Source organism: Scomber scombrus, chromosome 22, assembly GCF_963691925.1.
Source record: "Scomber scombrus chromosome 22, fScoSco1.1, whole genome shotgun sequence".
NCBI classification, from domain to species: Eukaryota; Metazoa; Chordata; class Actinopteri; order Scombriformes; family Scombridae; genus Scomber; species Scomber scombrus.
This window is the reverse complement of record NC_084991.1, coordinates 4647815-4672512: the sequence shown is the minus strand read 5'-3', so window position 1 is coordinate 4672512 and position 24698 is coordinate 4647815. Positions and strand designations below refer to the sequence as shown.

General features: G+C 40.8%; 3 protein-coding genes across 4 annotated transcripts; 1 reads left to right on the top strand and 2 right to left on the bottom strand.

The window, feature by feature from the left end:
• Positions 1-9052: 9052 nt before the first annotated feature.
• phax (phosphorylated adaptor for RNA export) lies at positions 9053-11057 on the bottom strand. Of its 2 annotated transcripts, none has more exons than XM_062443867.1 (2): positions 10967-11057; positions 9053-10729 (listed from the first exon to the last, which is right to left on the bottom strand). In XM_062443867.1, exon 2 carries the CDS (start codon positions 10718-10720, stop codon positions 9503-9505), a length of 1218 nt encoding a protein of 405 aa, XP_062299851.1. In that variant the 5' UTR covers positions 10721-10729; positions 10967-11057; the 3' UTR covers positions 9053-9502. The 2 variants fall into 2 exon arrangements, with proteins under 2 accessions (XP_062299851.1, XP_062299852.1); XM_062443868.1 differs by having other exon boundaries at positions 9053-10757; positions 10967-11043.
• A 307-nt stretch (positions 11058-11364) lies between these two features.
• On the top strand, positions 11365-17019 carry pmpcb (peptidase, mitochondrial processing subunit beta). Its single transcript, XM_062443336.1, has 13 exons — positions 11365-11465; positions 12057-12194; positions 12845-12931; positions 13140-13269; positions 13780-13978; positions 14099-14178; positions 14365-14477; positions 14574-14717; positions 14849-15009; positions 15091-15176; positions 15270-15358; positions 15919-15994; positions 16812-17019. The coding sequence occupies exons 1-13, from the start codon at positions 11379-11381 to the stop codon at positions 16874-16876; spliced, it is 1455 nt and encodes a 484-aa protein (XP_062299320.1). The 5' UTR covers positions 11365-11378; the 3' UTR covers positions 16877-17019.
• dnajc2 (DnaJ (Hsp40) homolog, subfamily C, member 2) lies at positions 16971-24621 on the bottom strand. Its single transcript, XM_062443335.1, has 16 exons — positions 24455-24621; positions 23020-23210; positions 22754-22829; positions 22573-22671; positions 22260-22482; positions 20067-20132; positions 19889-19980; positions 19656-19777; positions 19328-19477; positions 19143-19231; positions 18992-19061; positions 18717-18898; positions 18475-18575; positions 17789-17899; positions 17342-17502; positions 16971-17119 (listed from the first exon to the last, which is right to left on the bottom strand). Exons 1-16 carry the CDS (start codon positions 24507-24509, stop codon positions 17057-17059), a joined length of 1851 nt encoding a protein of 616 aa, XP_062299319.1. The 5' UTR covers positions 24510-24621; the 3' UTR covers positions 16971-17056.
• Positions 24622-24698: the final 77 nt, after the last annotated feature.

Genomic DNA, 24698 nt, shown 5'->3' with positions numbered 1-24698 from the left:
AGCATCATAAGGCCCTGTCACACGAGAAAAATCATGCTTTTTGAGAGAACAACACTGGTTAACTTTGACACATTTATACCATTGACCAATTACAAATGATCTTAACAGGGATAATCTTTGAGAGAACAAAGACCTGCTTCTTACTTTAATAATTATACATTTTGATTATTATATTTTTATATTTTTAAAAACCCTTCTGTCTACCGCTCTTTTTCATTTCACTTCTCAGCTACTTGAGAATTTATACCACCACCTTTTTGAGCCACTGTCCTCTAAAACTTGATGGTTTTGCCTCACTTCTAAGTCACTTTTGATAAAAGCTTCTACCAAATGACAAAATGAGTTTTATTACTTGATACTCGTGGATTTTGCCTTAGATCAGCACAGCACAGTAAGTGTGTTTTTTGTCATTTGCAGGTGAAAAGATGTCTCTTTTAGACTTCAAGCGGGATTCGTCTATAGTGAAAAGCCACAAATCTTACTTAGCCAGGTTGGCTTTGTGGCTCCACCTAAGAAGTGGTAACACTACAAATGAAATAATTTCTGCCTCAGAGAAACATTTGTATCAATCTGCCATCTCTTGCAGAATTTCCTTCATGTGACTCCCCTGAGACTGTGTTCTTCAATCTGATAAAAAAAAAAGTAGAAACAGTGACAGAGTCTATATTGGTGTGCTCATCCATCTTTGATTCATATAGACACACTATTTGTATGCAAATGATCCCTCACTCAGCTCTGAATTGGGCAGTTAATGGTGTTCTCAGGGCAATCTGTCACTCTGTGTACTTGACAAGGCTTTCTCATTCATTGACGTGTCTCTCCTGAGCTGTCGCATCCGCATGGCTCGCCTTTCACAGAGAAGTGCTTATATGTGTGATATAGCGCTGATCACGGTGAGTAGTCTTTAGATAACTGCGAGAGGCACACTCACATATTCATACCCATTCACACACACACACTCTCCACCAACTCTACACACACATCACAAGAGCAGAGAAAAACGCAAATTACCTGATACAACCAACCTGCTACAGAATGACTGACATGAAATCACATCTATGTAATGCAATTTTGGATGGACAAAATATTAGAAACACATCCAATCCAAACTACAAATTTAGAAAATAGAACCAACATCTCTCTGAAAATCTCAAGAAAATCGATGCTTTTATTTACACTTCACTGTTAATTTAACTTAGACTGACAGTGACGATGGTGGCATTGTTTGGCCCATATACTTGCTGCTGAACTCAAACAGCTGCAAGCACACTGAGGTCAGAGCTGATACGAGATGGGTCACCAAGTTTAGAGCCCCAATAAAACAGAGGCAGAAGCCTGCTGAGGAGAAGTCAAAGACAGAGCAGCTGCAAGAGGGATAACTGTCACCTGATAAATCAGAGCATATCACTACCAAGCTGCCTCCTGAAAACTGGTGATTATTGATTATTCATCAATTATTTATGAATTATATTTTAGGCAAGGCTGCAAGTCTACACCCATGCTAGCAGATGTACTTTGGCACAGCAACAAAAGATGATGGGAAAGTCATTAGTATTGGACAAAGTAAAGTTTTGACATGCTGGTGCTAGATGCTAAGGGGTCATTAGAGTTATTACAGTTAAATCTGAATTGGACATCAATGTCTGTACCAAATATCATGGCAATCCAACCAATAGTTGTTGAGACATTTCACTCAAAACCACAAATGTCAAATTCTTCGGAGCGCTACTTGAAAGTTAGTAGGATACATCATCTGGTAACCATGAATATGTGCACGATATTAATGTCAATTTCACTGTATAAATAAAAAACTGGTAATTGGTGTTATATTAGGCAACAGATGATCACCAAGGTCTGGACACAATATCTTCCATTGTACCAGATTCTAAGGCAATCCATCCAATAGCTGAGATATTTCCGTGAGTCAATGTTTGTGAGATTTCATCTAGTAATTGAAGGTGACGTTAATGTAAACAGTTTATATTTCCATCTGACATTTTCTCAGTATGGAGATATCCGAATGAGACCCCTGTAGCAACGTGTTCTTTTAAGTAGGTCTGAGGAATAGCTAGTTGGCACCAGTGGGAATCAAACCCTTAACCTTCGTAAATGCCTCGTTCTACCCACTGAGCTACACATACCAATAACCACCCACTCACATCTGGTTTGACATATTTTAAGAGATCCCTTTTCTATGTAATTCTAATTAAGGTCATCCCACGTCACAGCAAAAGTGTTCACCCACTGTGTGTCTGAGGGAGCTTTTGATTGGAGTTACGTCATGCGCTCTTGAAGCTTTGTGAGAAAATAGTCATAAATAGTGCTGGCACAGTTGGCTGCTTAACCACGACTATAAAAAGGCCACCCACATCAAGGCATGAGGAACATCACTGAAAAGGGAAAGCTTCAAAAGATGCCAGTTATAGTTCATCAAGGGCTGCATGAAAGGAAGCCAGTGATATCGGAAGCACATTTGGAGAAAAAGGTTCCGTACCCACTCACAATTTAACTTGAAATTCTTAGGTTGAATTTTAAATTTGAATTTTCTTTATTGGCTCCTGCTTACACTTACACTAAATCTCAATAACCCTGCACTGCTTAATCACTATCAATAAAACCCATTCCCCTCCTTCATGGCCAGATTCAGCTCTTATCTTAATGTCATTTTGTTGACTGTATGGTTCATCAACATAAGTTCAAGAAGTGTAGTTAGAGGATGATTACTCTAACAAAGAAACAAGCTGCAGGAAAATGACTTCAAGGACAGAAAAAAAGGAGATGAAGAAGCTCCTGCCTCTAAGCAACCACCAACACTTGATTTGTCTATTTTATAGTTAGATCTCAAGTTTTTTGGCTAGCTTGTAGGACAGTGTAAAACTGTGAAATAAGGTTCACCAGACAAGAAACATACTGATATACATTAGAGGCCTCATGTAAGAGTGAAGTGCAAGAAAAATATTAAATTGCATTAATTGATTTTTTTGGCCACTAGGGGGTAGTGCAGCCAGAAATAAAGTTAGTGAGAGCAAATGAGAGTGAACCAAAATAGTTGCAGATCAACCAAACTATGAGTTGAAAGTGACTAAAAAGTATCCACAGAGTTGAAGAGAATATAATGTCTGAATAAGAAAGGAGGTGGACTAATAATCAGCCTTGTGTAATAAATTCTGCTTTTGCCAAAAAGGGAAGTCATCCATTTTACATTATTTCCATATTCCATTTATATAATTTCTGGCCACTATGATTTATTTCATGCTTGATTTGAAAGGTTGAATTTATTTGAACTGACTGTTTGAATTTTATGTCAGACTATGATCAATTTCATGCTTCGTTTGACTAGATTGCCACACCATTTGGGCTGCTGCATCACTACAATGCAAAGCAAGATGATGTTTTTTAAGATTTTTAAAGAGCTTTGCATTTGTCTTGTATTTACAAGGATCAACAACACCCACAATAATGGTAGCTACTGAATGTGAGATTTCAGCAGTCTTATAAGTTTATTGCCAGCCTTGGATCATATAAACTTAGATACAGTTTGATGTATGTAGACTGTACGACGATCACACCTATTGCATTGTAGACTACGACGCAATTCAATATACAAGAAAACATCATCAGCATCATCCATCTGCGCTGCTATAGTGGTAAACAATTAAACTAAGCAAGAATCATTGCAATAGTGATATTTATGCTAATGGCAATAAAGGAGGTGAAGGAGAATGTGGAGCCATTCCTTGTGGTTGGTTAATAGACATAGGTCTTAGCAGCACTCAGCAGAATTTTGTCTCAGGCTATGGTCCCAGGCCAGGTCATAGTCTTTGGTCACAAGACCAACAATGGCCATCTTTGAACCTCTCTCTCACAGTGCGACATAGGACCACCGTTTTGGAACCATAACCAAAGATATCACCATGTTTCTTTCATGTTGGTCATCATTTGTCTGGGACAGCTCAAAATCACACAGTATATACTCATAAAGCAACAGACTTTTTTTCAGTTTTTAGATACACATGGCTTTACGATAGAGCATCTCTTGAACTAATGGTCAAATTCTTGTCAGCCTCAAAAAACCTGTCAATAGTGATAAGTGAGTAGTGGTAAGAATAAAAATAGTCTCCATTTTTCATTCTTTCTGTTTCATCTTCTGGTGTAAAATATAGACCCATTGGACCTAAAATACTTACACACATCATTTTGTTTGTTACTCTGATATAACAAGTTCCTTTAATGGACACCTATAACATAACACGTCTTAAAGTGAGATTATGTAACTATTCAACTTGAAAGAAGAAATAACACTTTCTTACACTTACAAATGAAACGTTTAGCATTGAAACACCAATTTTATTCAGTACATAGAGAGTTACATAGATAGTTTTGCTATCGATCTATGTTATTGTATACTGGGTGTTACTGGTGCAATTCACTGACTTGATTATTCTCTATGTGTCCTGTGTCCTAGCATTTATTATCTCTTATTTGTCACTTGTGGCCACAGTGGCCTCTGTTCAGCAAATGTTACACAATCTTGCTTTAAACAGGTATGTTAAAGAAGCGCTGGACAAGATCTTTATGGAAAAATTACATCTACACCAGTCTCCAATTAGCTCAAATTAAGTGAGACTCACAAACCCAGCCTTTTTGTCCAGAATAAACTGTTGGTGGTTGCCTCCTGTTACTCATAACTCAAAGTGTGAGCTCAAAAATCTCTCTCAAACAGCACAGACTGGTAAACATGCAGTCAGTTTACTAAAATCACAAAACAGTTTTCTGGGCTTTTTGGATCCTAAATGTAACATCCTGTTATTTATAGTTTATGAGTCAAATTCCTTCAATCAGAAATCATCAGAATTGCCTCAAGAAACGAAAGAATATAACAACTCAGGCTCACCGCACCAGCAGTTGAGTGTTTATTATTGATTTTCCCATCCAGCAGTTGGAGACTCAACCTAAAAAATGCAGACCTCGAATCTTCCTTTACAACCAGCTATATTAAAGAAAAGGTCTAAAATCCTGGAGGCTTCCTCTCTAGCCAAACTTTGGTGAAATAAATGACGACACTGATCAGTTCTTCCTCATCCATGGTGAGGTAAGCATTTTAGGTATGGTATAGGTGTCCCTTTTGGTCGATGGGCAGTTGAGCCAACATTGCTGCTGATGGAAAACTTTAATAAGGAGTTTAATTATGCATCAGCCTTGAGCAAAATGTTCCTCAATAACAATGAGAGGAACATGAGAGTGTCTCTGGACTATAGTGACACAGTCATCCCCAGAGCCGAAACCGCCTCATGAACGTGATCCATCGTCTCTTTTCTCCTCCCAACTGGGTCACTTTTGTTTCGGTGAAAGTGATGAGTCACAGCCTATTCTCAATAGTTCTCTGATTATGTTATCTAACTCAACTTTACTGCTATTCTCCTGACCATTTGCACCAGCTCAGAGAGCATATGTGACTAGGCCAGGAAAATACATCGAAAATGGCAACTTGTCCCTGCCCGAGCTCGTATCCGTCGCCTATTTGTGGTGGCGTTCTTGCTTCTTGCCTCTCTGTCAACGTCTCCGAGATTAGCTCTGATGGTTCAGCAGGGGTGCACCGATAAACTTAGACTGCATTTCCCTTCTGCTTGTGTGATCATTAGAGGGGAGGGGGGGGGGGGGAAAGTCTTTGAACAGCTTTCTCTGATGAGCCATGACACAGCTTGATGATCATGGATAGATCTCAGACAGACAGATGCTCAAAGAGATATGGTGTCTGTCAAAATAATGACACACCAAGACCACATGGTCATTTTATTTGCAGTGGTGATATTTGTTGACAACCTCTCTGAATGCTGACATCATGCAAGCACCTCCCCCCCCCCCCCCCCCCCCCCCCCTCCCCCTGTCCAAAGATACAAGTCTTTCAACCCTGGTCCTGTTTGATCCAATGGAAATAAGAAACAGCGTGTTGTATCCAGGCAACAAGTTCGTTGCCAGGTGACAGATACAGAGGTCCTGAGACCAGAGACTGCATGTAACAATTCCACATGAATAAGACAAGGCAGAACATCAGTCACCTCCTGCAACTCACACAGCTCTTTGATGATCCTGCATTTATCACCTTGACCATTAAGCAAATAATACAAGTCTGTTTGCCATCTTATGAATGGTGAACTCCCTTCTTCTTCAATGGTAACACGTGCATTAAACCCTGCACATGAGTGGATGAAGAGACAGTAAGACTCAATTCTTAAAAACGGCTTCCCGCACCTTTTGCTAATCTTAATCAGCTTGCCTAATTGCCGCATGGAATCACGATGTGCACAGTGACAGCTTATCAGAGGGGACGTAACCGCCAGCAAATATGAAAACGGCCATAAGTGGTGGGATTATCAAACGTATTTCTGCCAGAACGCTGGGCCTTTCATGTGGCAGCCATAAGCAGATATAATGATCATTTCCAAGGCGCTTCAGCTGACAAATCCACTGCCACCATTAAAGGCTTTCACTCTCCCCCGGAGCTGTGTGGGGCGACTGTATACTTTCGCTTTGATTTACATGCGACTGCTTTACCAGGGGGCCATTTGTTTACTGAGGTCTATTTAGCTCAAGTAAAAAAAATATCGATTTGTAAGGCAAATATGACATATTAGATGATATGTTTTAAGTTGCACATGGAACATTAAATATGCACTAATCAATATGTTCAATATGTTCATATTAAAGGATCAGGGCAAGGGCCTTTTTGGTCTCTTTTAGCTCATTTCAGTTTTTCAGCTCACAAACCACTCTTATCAACCCTGCTTTTAGAAGCAGCAGGCAGTTGTTTTCAGAAAAACAAAAAACTTAAATTTCATCTTAACTTCACGCTAGCTGCCCAGAACAACAAATGAAAAAGTTACCTACGAACTGTTCTCTCAGGGGTTGGTTGAAACCAAAACAGAGCTAGAAAGAGATTGAGTACTGGACTTACATTCATCGAGATACCAGATCGTTTGCATTAGAGTGCCAATGTTTCTATCTGCAGGAGGTGTAAATAAGCAGTTGTTTGTTTGGAACTTTAAAATGTGATAATGCCAGTTTTGTTAAGATTTAGTAATGTTTTATTTTATTGTATACATTTTCTTATCATTTTCTAGATAATTACCTTTAATAACAATGTAATTTGGAGCTAATTACAGAGAAAATAGAGACAGCAGGTGGCTGGTTGGCTACTCCTACCATAACCAATTCCAGTAAATTGATACATTTGTGTTACCTTTTAGTCAATGTACAGCAGGTCAGCTGAAAATTGAAAAGAAAAAAAGAAAAAAGAAAAGTGCAGTTTGTCTACAGGCAAGTGCACAACTCAACAAGTATGAAGAATAAACTTTATAATAAAAATAAAATGATGAAAAATAAATATTTCACTTAAGTTTAAATGGAATAGTTATTTCAAGAAAATTGCCTCTGGATATCTGCTTTTTAACTCAACCTGCTAAAATAAGAAACTGCGTCTTACAAAATGACATATAACACATATAAAAAATATATTAGGAAAGCGCAAACCTGTAAAATAGCGTTACCAAAATGTCTTGCTTATAAAAACATGGCTCATTAAGCTTTTTCATGTTTTTGTGTTTCTACGCTGTGATTGAAGTGACATTAATGAATATTTCAGAGAAAACACTGTGTTTCTATGCAGTGATTGAAGTGGCATTAATGAATATTTCAGAGAAAACACACATTTTTCAACTTCAGACCTTTCTAGATGAACACTGAACACTGGTCCCATGTTTCATAATTCCCTCAAGGAAAATACATTCAACCCATATTTGTGTCTCTGCCTCATAAAAGGATGGAACTGTTGCTACCATAATCAGGCTTTTGCTGCCATCTTCTTGTGGTGTATAGAAAAAACAGAATTTGAAGAAGACGGAGAAGAAGCAGACTGTGATGCCTCAGCCTGTTATCTAGGAGGGCATCTTTCTTGAACAAGACACTGCTGCTTCAGGTTTGACTGATTAGTGTGACTGGGGTTGTAACACTAACCAAACCCCATTAGGAATTGATGCATTTGGTCAGTGTATGTGTGTTTGGGTAGCAGACACACACTGTATAATGCTGAAAGAAAGCTCATGAGTTTGGGCACTTGGTGTCTCACACATCAGTTTGGCTTCACAGTCTTTTCTGTCCAATGTATGAAAGTTGGTTCATCAAAATTACAAAAAAATTCTTAATGGTCTCACTTACCTCAAGATGTATCTCTGTAGGCATACATTTTGGTTTAAATGTAAAAGATCATTTGAATTTTCTTTCCAGTATCCATGTCCCAGTCTTCATGGGGACCATTTGTCTGGTCCATGGATTATGCAGAGAAACCAGGACATTGTGTCTGTTATCATCTCATCACCAGTAAACTATCTGCTGCCAACAGTGATATATTATGCCGCTTTCTATTTTAAGATCAGTTAAAGTTCAAAGCATTCTCATTCAAGTATATTTTCTAATGTCATTAAGTACATGTACTGCTATCTATAAACTTAATTTAACTTTTTTCTTTTTTAACAGCCATGACTTATGTAAGGTTATGATTAGGACAGTCTACATTTGATATTACAATGCACATTTGTATATTAGGTTTGTACTGTATATATCACATGCTTCTTCTGGAATACAGTATTTATTTCAAATATATTATTCAACTACTTTTTGTAGTGTATCATTGTATTTAAGTGCATTGGATGAAGTTTATCACATAGTTAACCCTGTGAGGCTGTCGGTCCTAGTGGGAAAGAGTTTGTCTGCCATCTAGTGGACAAACTGCAACATAAAGGTTGCCCAAACTACTGTAATCTTCAGGTTTACTGCTGGTACCTTTCTTTTTTTTTGGCTTTTTACAAAAAACTGATTATTTATACTCAGCCCAACAATCTAGACCCACTGGATAGGATATGAGTGACTGTATCTGTGCCACCATGGCTTTACTTAGCATTGACAGTATTTTCTAATAACGGGGAACATTGAAAAACCAGTGTGACAACCACTTGTTATCTTTATATTTATTTTTTTTATATTTTTTTTACCTGAACCACCTTAATTCATATCCCAGATACAGTTACACAAATTGATTTCACAAATCAAGCCTGCATTATCTCATTATGAAAAATATAACAAAGAAACTGAAAATCAAGACTGCTTCATTTTTACCTCATCGTGCAGCAACATTTGCAAACAGATTTTATTCAATCAAAATTTGACTTCAAGGCAAACACCATTTATATCACAACAGAAACTAACTCTCAGTAAGTCTTAGTGTGTTTACATGTGCTAAAACCTACAAACCCAGGCTGTATGAACCAAAAAACCATATTTTTGTTAAAAACAATTATTGTTTTATCGTTAGGGTAAAGAAAACAACAACAACAAAAAAGACACTCAGGCGTGATTCTGTATTCAGCAGAGACATTACTTAGACAGTGCTTTCAATGTTTGATTTCTATTTTGGTCAACAAGTCCTTGTTCAGACAGCAGTCAGCCCTCAAAAGACCTCCAGGTCTGCAGAGTTGTAGACCACCGCTGTCTCCTCTAAACCCAGAGCAGTCTCCTCCTGGCCCTCTTCTGCAGCCTCCTCCAGTGACTCCAAGGCCTCGTTGGTGTCGCTGGCAAAGGTCTCCCTGGAAACATCGTCGTGCTCCTGCAGGTTCAGCGTACCTATGGCCTGCTTCATCTTCTTAGCCACGACGTGCCGCCTCCTCTTCTGGGCGGCCTTCTTGTTCTTGCACTCTTTTTGCGTTTCGTCAAAGAAAATCTGCCTGATCTGAGCTTTGGTGATGCTGGGCGTGTTCTTCAGCAGGTTGAGATACACTCCACCGGGTGTCCGTCGCCTGCTGCCGTCCATGGTGTACACACCGCCGCTTTCCTCCAGCGTAGCAGTCTCTCCCAGCAGTTCTATGGCTTTTTTCTTACCGACAACATTAACGACACGCTGTATCAGGTCTAGCTTAGGCTCTTGCAGCCTGTGTGCAATCTCATCCACCACCTTTTCATCAGGGTCATCCTCTGTGATCTCATATCGACCCTTGATGTCCATCTCAGCTCGGGGGCCCAGTCTTTCTTTAGCTGACCTCTTCCTCTTTGCATTGTCATCCGCCCTGTCTTCTGACCCCCGCCCCTTCATGTACTCCTCCAGCTGGGCGTCCAGCATGTTCACTTCTCCATCTCCCTTCGACAGCTGCTCCAGCTCCCTCTCTTTTTCCATTATCTTACGGGCCAAGACGTAGTTATAAGTCTCCACATTTCTGCTGGACGTGCTGACTTCACCCTCCATTCCAAATATGCCCAGCTCTGCAGTTATAGCATCCTGGCACTGCTCCTGCACCACAGAGCCCCAGATGTTGTTTACCTTGCGGTTTGCCAGCACCCCAGGGTCCTGCATGCGGGTCGGCCCTGGCTGTGCAATGCATGCAGGCAGCTGAGGAGCATTGATGACTTTCTGGCGTTTTCGGCGCCAAACAGTAGACTCCTCGTCTGATGAGGCCGCGTCGCTGCCACTGGAGTCCGCCGTCATGTTGCGGTAGGCGGCTGCAGAGGGCTGTGCGGCGGCTCTGTTCTGGAAGGAGTGGCCGCTGAACGCTTGAAGAACCTGGGGTCGAGTTTGTGCCGCTGCTCCGGTGGTCCTCATCTCTGAATCAGAGCCGGAGCCGGAGATCTCTCCATCTTCCAGATCACTATCCATGACTCCTCCGCCACCCGCCATTTTTCTCGCCTGGAAGCCACACCAAAGAGAATGGCTGCTGTTTTAATACATAAGCTAACGTAAAGTTTAGGCCACTAATTCGCAGTTACTAACTTTAATGTTACACCATTAGCTAGCTGCTAACTACAACACTGAAGTTAACGTTAGCAGCGAAACAGATATACAGCAGCTGACTCACAGCTAACACAGACAGACCTTAGCTCTGCATTACATTAGATATTAGATTTGCTTGGCTAGTACACTCACAGTGAGTTGTCGCGTTGAGGTTGACAATCAGCAGTCTTAAATTGGGACAGAATGAAGAAAAATTCGCGCTAAGCTAGAGCCACACTTCCGCCACAACTGTCAGACCCTGCCAAAATAAAAGCATAACCGTGTCAAGAAACTGGAACACGTCCTTCATGTGAAATGATATAAAATACACAATATCACATCGAATACACCAGTCTGTACATTAGTAGGGCTACGCATTTTCCCATTTTTAATGTTTTTCACATCTAACAAATTTGAATGGAAAAAAAGGAAATTGTTTCTCTCTGAATTGCAAGAAGACAACCAACATTACTTTGAAAATCATCAACATCCGCTTTCCCCGGCGGATGTTACGTGCCCGTTGCGTAAGTGAAACACTGCACTTGCGCAGGGTGACATAAACAATATGGCTGCTGGGTCGTTACAGCGCCTCTCATCTGCTGGGAGATATCTCCTACAGAGACAGTTACTGAAGACTAACTCTTTTAGCAGGGTAAGAAAAACGTGTTTACATCTCACATTTCACATTTATCCGACATAACGCTTCGTCAACGGCTGTCAGTGTGTTGTATGACCGGGGGAAACCTGTCAGCATGGCTGTGTGTGTGTTTGCTATGTCACCGTGACTGTGACTGTGACTGTGTGTGTGTGTGTGTGTGTGTGTGTGTGTGTGTGTGTGTGTGTGTGTGTGTGTGTGTGTGTTTGTGTGTGTGTGTGTGTGTGTGTGTGTGTGTGTGTGTGTGTGTGTGTGTGTGTGTGTGTGTGTGTGTGTGTGTGTGTGTGTGTGTGTGTGTGTGTGTACAGGTATTCCTCATGTTGGGATGTAAGGCTACACAGTCATGTTGTCGGGACTCTCCTACCTTATGGGGACTCGTCTACTTTATGGGGACATATAGCAAGTCCTTAATGTAAATAATTCATTTCAAGGTGAAGACTTGATTTTAAGTTAAGGTAACAGTAAGTGTATGCTAAGGTTAGGCATGTGGTGGTTATAGATAGGATAAGTATCCAGGAAATGAATGTAAGTCAATTAAGTGATGGTAACCCGACTCTCTGTCTCTCTCTCTCTGTCCTCCTCCTGCAGCTTACAGCCGGACAGCACAGACTCTGGGCAACTCAGGCTGCTCACCAGGTGGCCCTAAATGTTCCTGAGACCAAGTTGACCTCCTTAGAAAATGGGCTCCGCGTGGCCTCTGAGGACTCCGGGCTCCCCACATGCACTGTAAGTTAAAGTGTAGTTTGTATAGTCCAGCGGCTATTGTATGGAAGAATACTTTATTTATCTCAAAGGGAAATAAAAATTCCACAGCTGCTACCCAAAATAAATCAAATCAAAATACAAAAACAAAGCCAGAAAAATAATCAAAATCATACAGGCAAAACGATATACATATACATAATTAGGGCCCGACCGATACTGGAATTTGGGAATAAAAAATTCCCATATTGATCTATATATATATTTTTTTTTTTACAATGTGGTTATCAAACACTTGTGAAAAAGATATATAATGGAGGCTGGATATTTTACTTCACTGGGAATTTAATCATAAATTTATATTGAAATTATAGCCATTGTATCTTATTGCAGTTGTATCAGAGTTGAAAGTGTAGAACAGAAATACCAAACTAGCGTGTCACAGTTTGATCCATATATGATCCATTTGCCTCAGAATTCCACTATAAATCTGACAATAATAATGATTAATAATTATAAATGGACTTAAATCAATCATAATATTCTACAGTTAAGCTCCATCAACACAGTGGTCAGCCTCACATCAAGTTGTTGTGTCAAGTGCTGTCACTGCTGCAGCAGAGTGTGTGTGAACATGTGTGATCCTGTTGATATTCATCACTGACTTGTTCCAGGTGGGCCTCTGGATAGACGCCGGTAGTCGCTATGAGAACCAGAGAAATAATGGCACGGCACATTTTCTGGAACATATGGCATTTAAGGTGAGATGGCAACAGTGCAACAGCATTTTCTAATGTTACTTATTTGCACATATGCATGTATTAAAACATGTATTTGTAAAACTTGGGGAACAGTGTAAATCTGTAGCGCGACATGATTAAAGTAATAGATATAACATACATGATTAGTGAAACAAATAAAAACAAAATAAAAGCATTCAGAGGTTTGTTGTCTGTGTGTGTTTGACAGGGTACCAGGAAGCGCTCCCAGCTGGACCTGGAGTTGGAGATTGAGAACATGGGGGCTCACCTGAACGCCTACACATCCCGGGAGCAGACTGTGTACTACGCCAAAGCTTTCTCTAAAGATCTTCCTCGAGGTACGACCTGGTCAGAGGAGCTGAACAAGCCCATAATGAGATGTAGGGAAGACCATAGCGACGGGTCTGTTAATAGACCAGAATGCAGTGCCATAGAGGTCAATTATGAGATCAGTATAGATCTGAGGAGAAAAACAAAGGTGATTGGGAAGTTGATAGAGAGAGAGATACCATTCGTTTTCCATCTCATTTGTGGATTTTTATGTTGTAAAAAAAAAAAAAAGGTGCATCAGTGATGTCATTTAAACTCTGTTAATGTATTTTATTGATGGAGTTACTTCTCATATAAGTATTTAAATACTAAATAATATAAAGATTTAAATTGGTCAATCTTGAAGGCTTTCACTCACCACTAACATTGTCATTGTCAAATGGCATTCTGGGAAATGTAGGCAATCGCTCACTGAAGTAGATGATGTAAGTTGAGGGAAAGTAAGAACAGAAAGTAACACTTCTCACATCAGAGGCAGATATAACGAATTGAAAAATACACACATTCGTCCCTCCTAGCCGTGGAGATCCTGGCCGACATCATCCAGAACAGCATGCTGGGGGAGGCCGAGATCGAGAGGGAGCGAGGGGTGATCCTCAGAGAGATGCAGGAAGTGGAGACCAACCTGCAGGAAGTGGTGTTCGACTACCTGCACGCCACCGCGTACCAGTCTACAGCGCTGGGCAGGACCATCCTCGGCCCCACCGAGAACATCAAGTAAGACGCACAAAAGTCTGGACTTCAGTTCTCTTTTCTGCTGAGTCCAAAAAGACCAGACTACCAGATGTTTAAGAAATGTTCCAGTTGTGAGTCAGCTGTGTGTTTGGTTGATTGCAGGACCATTAACAGAGGAGACCTGGTGGAGTACATCACCACTCACTACAAAGGACCCAGGATAGTGTTGGCTGCTGCTGGAGGTCAGAGCTCTTCATCTACTCACTACTTTGTTTTATATAGGCTGATATGTTGCTCACTTTAGTATGGATTAATAGAACTGGGAATTTTGAAACTACGGAAATTAAAACTGACATCATTATTGTTATTTAGAACCCGTTTCAGGCAGTTCTGACATTCAGGATATTCTGTGATCTGTTTAAAATCAGGAGTTTCTCAAGATGAGCTCATCGATTTGGCCAAGTATCACTTCGGAAAGCTTCCCGGCAGATACGAGGGTGAGGCCCCGGCACTTCCCCCATGCCACTTCACAGGAAGTGAGGTAAGAAGGTCGTTTTCAGTTTAGCCACATCACACAAAGCCACACAATAAATACACAAAAAGAAGCGCTGACACTGTTGTACCCGTCTCTCGTCAGATCCGTGTGCGTGACGACAAGATGCCCCTGGCTCACATCGCCATCGCAGTGGAAGCGGTAGGGTGGTCGCACCCGGACACCATCCCTCTCATGGTGGCCAACACGCTGATCGGAAACTGGGACCGCTCATTCGGCGGAGGGGTGGTGAGCGTTCAAGAACCTACACGTTTAAATTCGTACCTTTGCACACCACGACTTTAAGAGCTTCAAACTGCCTGCTACTATTCAGTTTTCTTATGTCTCTGCTGTGTTTGTGTCCTTTTGTAAAAACCCAGAATCTGTCCAGTAAGCTGGCTCAGATGGCCTGTCAGGGGAACCTGTGCCACAGCTTTCAGTCCTTCAACACCTGTTACACAGACACAGGCCTGTGGGGCCTGTACATGGTGTGCGAGCCCGGCACCATCAACGAAATGATGCACTTCACTCAGATGGAATGGTGAGCTCACACACACGCTGACAGGACAATCAGATTCATTAGAGAAATGTCTAAGTTTAAACCTCATTTGCTCTTTGTCAGGATGTCTCTTTGCACGAGCGTGTCGGAGAGCGAGGTGGCACGCGCCAAAAATCTGCTCAAGACCAACATGCTCCTGCATCTCGACGGTAAAGGCGACGTCACATCACATCAGGCAGCAACCCATAATCATAGAGGCGGAGAAACTCCTAACATCATCCTGTTTATTTCTCTCTCTCCAGGATCCACCCCTATCTGCGAGGACATCGGCAGACAGATGTTGTGCTACAGCCGCAGGATCCCTCTGCATGAGCTGGAGTCCAGAATAGACGTGAGTGGACACAGTCAAATTTCAGCCGCTATACAGGCTCGTTGCAAAGTCTTGTATAGAAGTATAACTCGGACAGAAAAGTCTAGAAAGGAGACTATTCATTTTGCCAGAAGTATAGGTTTACAATATTAAGAGTCTGTCAGTCATATCAGCTTCAACTGAACATCAGAATGCATTTCCTCCATTGGAATAGTGTTAGGAGGAATCTCTCAATATTTGAGTGCTGTTTTAAGAAAAAAGTGACATTAGCCTTTGATGGTGGTGAACTTGCTGCACCTTTACACACAAATAACCTAAACTTACCACCCATGTTCAAGTAATTCCTCTTCAAAAATGCCCTTCTCTCATGAATGCTCTCATGAATTGGTAGCACATAATGATCCTCACTGTTTTCTTTCAATGGGAAATATCAAAAAAGTTGTAAATGTGCAGTTCTATTCAACCCTTAAGTTTGACTTTGCTCCACACGCTCGCTACAATTAAATGGAAACTCAAGAGTATGACTGTGGGAGACGTTACAAACTGTTTTTGTTTCTAATGTTGTGTCTGCCCTCCGACAGGCCATCGATGCTACCACCATTAAGGATGTGTGCACCAAATATATCTACAACAAAGCTCCTGCCATTGCTGCTGTTGGTATGTTGATGACATGTTTTTATAATGGATTTAGAGTAGAGTATTTTGTGTTCTACCTCATATGTAGTGTCTGTCTCTGAACTCATGAAAGCTTAAGCTACACTGTGTAAATGCGACATGAGAGCAGCAAGAAGAAACTTTTTGTTGAGTCAGTATTTAGGAATTTTAAAAGGTGATCGATTCAATTAGCTACACACAGGAAGAGAGGGTTAGGGTTAGTGTAGGGGACAAAATCCTCTGCTTCCATTTTTTAGGTGCAGCTTTAATGTGTCCTGGCTATATCATGTCAAAATAATTTCATCTTTCCTTTTTATATATATCTTAAGGCTTAATTCAGCAAGTATTCAGATACTATATGTAAGGTACTGATTGGTAGCAGTTGCTCTGAATGGATTTAAATGAAACTACAGTTTGTTACAAATCCATCAGTTCTGATTAAATTGGGATTAACAATATACTTGTTAAAATCAGAATATAGTTACAAAAACAGGATCAACAGGGCAACAATCAGTCACTGAGACAGTGTGATGGGTTGAGCTGATAGTTTGGCTAAAACTTTATTTTGAAGGGGGGGAAAAAGTCAGTTTAGCCAGGAAGTCTGTCTGTAGACTGTGATGACGTTTCATAATTGTTCTCCTTTGTTTTCTTTTCCAAATAAGTTTGACCAGCTTGAGAGTTTGTTGCCTTGTTGGAACTATTTTTGGCGAGAACACCGTGTTCCAAGCAGTTATTTTAAGTCCAGTGTTATATCTGATAGAACCGGTGGCCTAAAAGAAAGTTTCAGCGGGTTTAAAACACACTTTGCTTTGTGTCTCAGGTCCAATTGAACAGCTGCCAGACTACAACCAGATCCGCAGCGGAATGTTCTGGATGAGAACCTGAGCTGAACCCCTTAACCCTCTGAAGACACATCACCCATCAACTGTACAGCACACAAACACAAAGTCACTATTTAACTATTGTCTGTAGTATTTTTTCCTCCTTTAATTTTTTATTATAAAATAAAGACCAACACAATAATGTTAAAATAACACGGAACTATTGTCTTTTTTGTGGTTCTTGTCATTTTTTACTCTTGGTTGCCCCCTGTGCTGCTTTCTTGGCTTTAACCATCTCCACCAGTTCCTGTCAGAGAAACAAAAGAAGACATGTTAGACACTAGTTTATACTGCACGTGTTCCTCAATGTTATTTACCCTCGCTGATATAAATGGGGTGGACAAAATATTAGAAACACCTCAACCAGCAAAATGATCAAAAGTTGACTCAACGTGGACCTAACATACTGAAAACTGAGTGTAAACACTACTGTTACCTGCTTCAACACCAGACCACCATATTTTCTTACCTTGTACCTCTTCATACAGTCTTTCTTGTTTCGTCCGGGCACAGCGGCGGCGATCTTCTCCCACCGCTCAGGTGTGCTGACTGGATAGGTCTTGAGGGCTTGTTCCAGAAGTTTCTGTTCCTCTGTGGTCCAGGGGGCAGCGTTACTTTCACCACCAGCGCCTGAGAGATGACACACAGTGGGTCATGGTTACATTGTGAATATTTGACTCTGGTTTCTGACAGAGTTCTCCAGTAGCTCGGAAGGTAGAAATGATCAGGTTTTACTGGGTATACTGTTCAGAAGACGGTTACCTACAGTACCCAGGAACAAATCTACATGGAGGTTACAACTTTTCATTTGCTGAATGTCTCTAATAAATTCCTTTAGTGGTTTTCCTCCTTCCAACAGGCCACAATAAGAATACATGCCTTTAGAAATTACATTTGTTACACAGACATCACTCACCGTCAAACCTCTCAGAGGGCACGGCGTTGTCTATGGTGGGCGCTACTTGAGAGTGTTCCATCTTGAACTTCTCAAAGGCTTTTCTGTTAATCTCGTCTTTCTGTACGGGATCTGAGGAGACGACAGCAGGACATCAATGATGGTACATACAACTGCATTCAATTTAAATGCTTATACTGTTATATCAGCTTAAAATTAACTTTATAATACAGTCAAATGTTTACATCCTACATCTTTTGTCAGTTGTTGTTCTTGCAGTGCTTAAACACTATGTATTGAGTATGACTCAAAGGTTTGGACAGTCCTTCCCTTTCCCTTGAATTAGAAGGTGCGTCCAAACCTTGGACTAGTACTGTATCCCCAATAAAACTCAAGTCTTTTTAATAACTTTCAAGAGATGATATTTCTATGACATTTAAAAGTCTGAAACTTAAAAGATTAACATTTTCTTAAAAAAAAAAAATGCAAATGGAAAAATGTAGGTGAATGTGGTCAAATGGGTTAAAAAAGTCTCACGGAGAGCTGGAAAAGATATTTTAATCCCTGAAGCAGAAACACGTTTTGTACTTTTAATATCTTCGAGAACTAAGAACCACCAAAATAAAATAAAAAAACCCTCAATGTAGTTTCTAAGTCATAAAATCAACTCTTCTATTTCGTCTTATTTCTCTCGTATGTGAGCGTACCTAGCCGTTGTAGATTCTTGGCTTTGTTGATGACATCTTTGGCAGTCCTCTTCATGCCGCTTGTGGAGTGCAAGTTCATATAGTTGGCGATAACTTCCCATCTGGATGGGAAAAAAACAATGAGCGTACTCAGTTTAAATGATACTGCACTATAAAATCATGTTAAAATCATCCTCTGCTCTTACAAGCTATATTTTACCCGTAAAACCACCTAAAATAACCCAACGTATGTGATCCTCTACCTGGCGTTGGTTCCGGCGGGGAACAGGTTGACAGCTTTGATGAGCAGCTGCAGGTCTGCCTCGTTCCAACCCTTCCCTGTTCCTCCTCCTCCTCCGCTGGCCTGCTCGGCGCTGCGGACCGCCTGCCGGGCCTGAACCTCGGCGTCCCGCTCCCTCTGCAGCTGGGCGTTCACCTCCTGCACCTGAACGCAGGGACAGATGTTTGTACGCATGTGAGGACTTACAATCTGAGATATTTGGGGATTATCACAAGAAAACAAAGTGGTCTTTCTTACCTGCTTCTCCACTGCTACCTTGCTGTCCTCTTTTGAGCCTGAGGCCAGGATTTCATTCAATGACTGCAGGCTGGAAAACACACACCAATTAATCTTTGCCAATTAACATCTGGCCTCAAATGTTATGTGCTCTAAATGTGATCTAATGTACCTTGTAAGCTCCAGCCTATCACAGAGCTTCTCCACCTCCTCCATCATTTTCACACTGTCTGTTTCTTCGTCAGCAAAGTAATTCCAGTTCTGTGAAATGAGGCAAGATGATATGAAATGAAGCAGCGTGGTTTATATAGATCTCAGGTGTGTGTACAGGTGTGAGACCAGCAGAGAGTGTTTCACCTTGCAGGTAGTCCTGAGTTTCTGTCTCTCCTTCTTGAAGGCCTTCTTCTGGATCTCCTTCTCCTTCTTGGCCTGCTGGGCCGCCTGCCTGGCCTCCTCATCCTCCTTCTCCTTCAGCAGACGAGCCGCGTCCAGCTCAGCCTGCCGGGCCTGGAACGAACACACACAACACACATATATATATATATGACTGACTGATCAACTAATACATTTGCATATTCAAAATTACAGGAAAAAAAGTCTTATTCAATGTTTCCACCTCAGTTAAGTTAATGGACATGTGTAATATCTGGTGTTCAGACATTGAGTGAGTGTGAATGAGACTTACTCTGTCCTTCTCCTCCTGCTCTCTCTTCTTAGCTTCAGCTTTCGCCTTCTTCTCAGACTCCTTCCTTGCCTTCTCTTCTTCTTTGAACTTCTTTATTCTGGGGTCGCCGCTGTAGGCCGTATCTGCGCCAAACCAAACACAACATGATCCATCAATCGTGCAATTACATACATCCATACCATCCAACCATACATCGCTTAAGGGTTTTAGGAAATATATTACAGCTTCTGTACCAACTAATGTTCGTATTCTGTTCATCTCCTCCTTCTTCCTCTGAGCTCTGGAGGCTCGGTTCTGCTTTTCGATCCATCTCCTCTCGTCTCGACTGTAGCGGAACAGTTACAAACGAGTCAGTCACGCTTCAAAAAACATAACACAAAAGCCTCAAAAATGTGTGGATCAGAAGCTCACCATTCAGCTTTTTCCTTCTCCTCTTCGTCCAAGTATGAGAACTCCCTCCATGAATCAAAGTTGTACCTTTAACAGCAGAAATAACAGTTTAACTTCTATTTCTGACTGATTTTCGACACAGAAATATTCAAATTTTGTTCTGACACCAACTGTTTTGTTATGGCCTCCAAGACCTTCCACTAAAACAAAAGAGATCAAGGTCTGAGCTCTTAAAAAAATTAACCTAAATTGAAATCTAATGATTACATTGGAATATGCTTGAATCTAACAGTCAACTCAATGGTGTATACAAAGAGCCTCTCATAGTAACTTTGAACCTTTTACAGACTAATTTAACAACTCTACAAGAGAAATGCATAATTGGATTATAAAGTCCTGCAGGAGGATTTGGATAAAACCACAAAAAGACGCCAAAGATGCTTTGTTGCTGAGATTAGCAATAATTCTTCCCTTCAGCCTTTCCCAACCCAGCCTATTAAATTAGTGTTCCCATTACCCCACGTAATAATTTGATAGAGTATCTGGCACTATGAGATGATTAATATTACGTCTTGGCATTGAAAGACTTATTTTAGATTTCTAATTACGCCACAAAAAGATAAGAACAACTATTTGAACTCCTTGAATCAACTTGATGGACGTTGCGTGGCTGATATATGATATGATATCTTGGGTAGAATATTAATCTTCAGCAGCACCCATTCCATCTCTTCATATCACCACTTACCTTCCTCAATAAACCCAGGGCATTAGGTTCACAGATTTAGGAAATAGTGGCTTTGATTAGAATACCAAAGTATTTAATCCCATTAGGTTTCCACATGAATGGTGCTTTACCAAAGTCAGTAGAAAAAGTATTACAGTGAACATCTATTGCCTCACATTTGGTCCTGTTGGTTTTGTACCCAGAAAAGTGCTGAAAGTATTGATAACCTTTAGCACTGATAGAACAGACTGTATAGGTTTACTTCATAATACTATGACGTCGTCTGCATATAATACGATTTAAAGTCTCCGATTTTGGTTTGGTGGTAACATTTGGTACGTGTCAGAGGTTCTGAGGCTAAAACTAAAAGCAACAGTGAGACTGGACAACACTGGCAGGTAGAGTGAGTAAGACAAATACCATTACCATCAAAATACCAAGACATGATGCCTTTATATATAATGATCTGACCCATTTTACAATATTTGGACCAAAGCCTAATTTAGACCGTGCAGATAATAGATACAGCTGTTCTACTTTATCCCTAGCTTTCATCCAATGACAAAGCCACAGTTGAACCACAGACAGAGAGAGAGAGCTTTATACATAATGTGGTACAGTCTCCAGTTACTGGATGATGAGTCTGGTCTAGATGGATCAGAGAGGGAACAACCTTGGATAACCTTAAAGCCAAAAGTTTTCTAATCATTATTGAGGACGCCAATTATTAATTTAAAAAGAGATCTTTGTCAGATTTTGGCAAAAGTGAAATATGAGCAAATCCTGGTGTTCTCCTACAGCATCATAAACTTTAGATCAGGCATGTCCAAACTATTCCATTAAGGGCCGTCTGCCTGCAGGTTTTTGTTCCAACCAATTAAGAGCATACGATTCGACCAATCAACCGTCTGAAGACTGAGATCAGTTGATTAAATGAGTCAAGCCTGGTGTGCTCCTGCTTGTTTGGACTGAAAACCTGCAGCCACATGTACCTTTATGGAATAGATGGTTTAGAGAGAAGAGGAGAGTGCAGTATGAAAAAACTTTTAAAATTCAACACTAAAACCATCTTCATCAGGTGATGTTCCTGTAGATGATTCCTTTAAGGCTTGATGTATCTCGCTTACTGAAATGGGACCTTCTAAAACTGTTATTTCATGCTCCTTTATAGCTTTAAATCAGTAAAGATCTCTTCTATTTCTGAACTATTCGACTAACAACGGAAAGTAAATCATTAAGAATCGTATTCCCTGAACACCTCATTTATACCTTTTGTGTCCCGGTAGACCTCTCCATTGTTTTTCTCACCCTAATGGTGGAACATGTTTGTCTTATCATTAGATGTGTTACTAGGGCGCGGCCTACATAACATACCAGTGCCTGTGTCTTATTACTGTTGATCTCCAGGAAAGTCGAAATATCATCTAAATAAAAGAATGATGCATAAGGAGCCAGAGTGTTTTTTTCTTCCTCCCAAGACAGCTTACCAAAAAGAGTAAAAATTATCCACGTCCTCAAAAGAGGACTCCATGGTTCCCAGTTTGGGAACGTGCTTTTTGGAAGACCATCTGGCGTTCCTGTCGAAAACGGGAGCAAACGCCTCGAAAAAGTTTTCTTTGCCCTCGCTCTTAGAAGGCACGTAGTTGTCGAAGGTGGGATCCACGCTGTCGAACGCTCTCCTCTTCACGGGGTCTGACAGCATTTCTATAGCTGCGGTTCAAAAGACGTAAAGCAGAGAAACGTGAGGCTCCCGCAGTGATAATACTAGTGTTAATACCAACCAGCAGCAGTGTAACGTACCTTTAGTTATACAGGTGAAGTAGTCGTTGTCTCCTTCTACGATCTGTTCTCCAGCAGCTTTCCTCTTGTCAGGATGGTGCTTCAACACAATGGCTTTGTCTGGTGAGAGACAGCAGAAGAATGTGAGTGAACTGACTGTAAGAAAGTGTTCACTGATGGCAGGAAGAGGAAACATACTTACGGGCAGCTTTGATCTGTTTCTGAGTGGCTTTGTACCTCAAGTGAGGGAGACCGAGGACAGAGTAATGATCTTGATTCTGACAAAGTAACAACACAGAGAGGTGGAATAAAGATGACACATTATGGTCCAGTTCAGAAATGGAAATACTAGACAAGATGTATGTTTACATATATAGATCAATAATTTGGCTAATTCAAATATCACAAACACATCTCTTAAAATCCAAAATGAAGCGTGGAATCTTTCTTTGATTTTGAATAACATACCTTCCAGTCTTTTGGGTCGAGAGTCCGGAGCATGGCGTATTCCTCCACTTGGAATTCCTCGTCTTCCGACTCCTCGGAGGACACCTGCTCCTCCTCCAGCTCCTGGAAGGAGGCTGATACATTCCTGTTCCTTCTCCTCACAAAGGCCTCAAACCAGCGGCCCACTGGCTCCACCTGAACCTGCACAGAGGCTGAGGAGAGAAACAGCGAAAACTGATGACCATATATCAGCCAATATGTGTTCTTCTTTTAACACAAACATATAAACATTTGTTAAGGATCCCTTATATTTCCGCTCTACACGAAACACTAAGAAATTAAAGGAACGGTTCACCCATATTACATGATTTACATGTTTATGCAAATCTATTATATTTCCTGTATGATTTGCTACCATAGAACATACACTCACTGGCTTCTTTGTTAGGTACACCTGTGCAATCTAATTCAATCCAATACAACAGCTCTGCTATAATTCTACATTTATGAAGCTTATACATTTTCAGTTTTTGTAGACATTAGCAAGAAGGTGATAATTCTACTTTAGGTTTATTATTGAGTTCATAGTGTGTGACGGTGGTGTACTAGGGGTGCATTATATTGAATGGTGTTCCTAATATTTTGTCCACTCCATTAACATACATGTGGAGTGCAAAATATTAGGAACACCAGTCGATATAATACACCGTACATACGCCACCATCACCACTTAGTACGACCTCAGTAATAAACATAAAGTAGAATTATCACTTTTTTGACAATATTAACAAATACTAACATGTATACACTTGAAAAAAGTAGAATTTAAAGCAAAGCTGTTGTATTGGATTGAATTAGATTGCACAGGTGTACCTAATAAAGTGGCCAGTCACTGTATATATATGCTAGTGTGTTTACCTGCTTTATATAACACCAAATCTCCCCTCTGTTCAATTAAGATTATGTATTTTTATAGTTTAAGGTGAACTTTCCCTTTAACAGAACAGAGGATTACAACTGAGTTCTAGTGTTGAGTGAGAGCGATGACAGGCCTGACTATATTAGCAGGTACAACAGGTGTCCGTTACATTATATAACAGCTAAATAATGAGTATCTGATATTGAAGATTGACATGTCACCCAAGTGAAAGTGTTAACTATCATTTATCTGCCAACAAGCCAGTGCTGAGCTAATAAATCAGTGCAGCAAGTGTAGCCATGAGTGGGCAGCAGCTCTAACACATTATGCAACACATTGTTAAAAAAAACGACGCCGTAGCGTTACAACTACACAGAACACAAATAATGAAGAATAAAGAGTCTCCTAGCGTTTAAATGAGCTGCTAATATTAGCTCACTCCTTGCTCTCTGCTTTAGAGCAGAGAGCTAGTCTGAACATGAAACCCTGTGCTGTAGCTGAGCTAGCTGCTTCCCTCCGGCCTCCTCCTGCTCTTACCGGCAGATGCTTTAAACACCGCCGTCTCCTCTCCGTCCCGCGCTTCCAGCAGCATCTTATCAAAACGGGCTACGCGAACATCCAGGTGCCGAAACAACCAAGTGAAAGCTTTTCAAAAGTGCTTAAGTAAGAGTCCCGCACATTCACACACCACATGGGCCTCAGTGCTCTCTCTTTACAAGTGCCAGATCGGGAACAGAATTTTTTTCTTTCCCTAGGACGGCGAAGTCGTGACCCTCCCTAT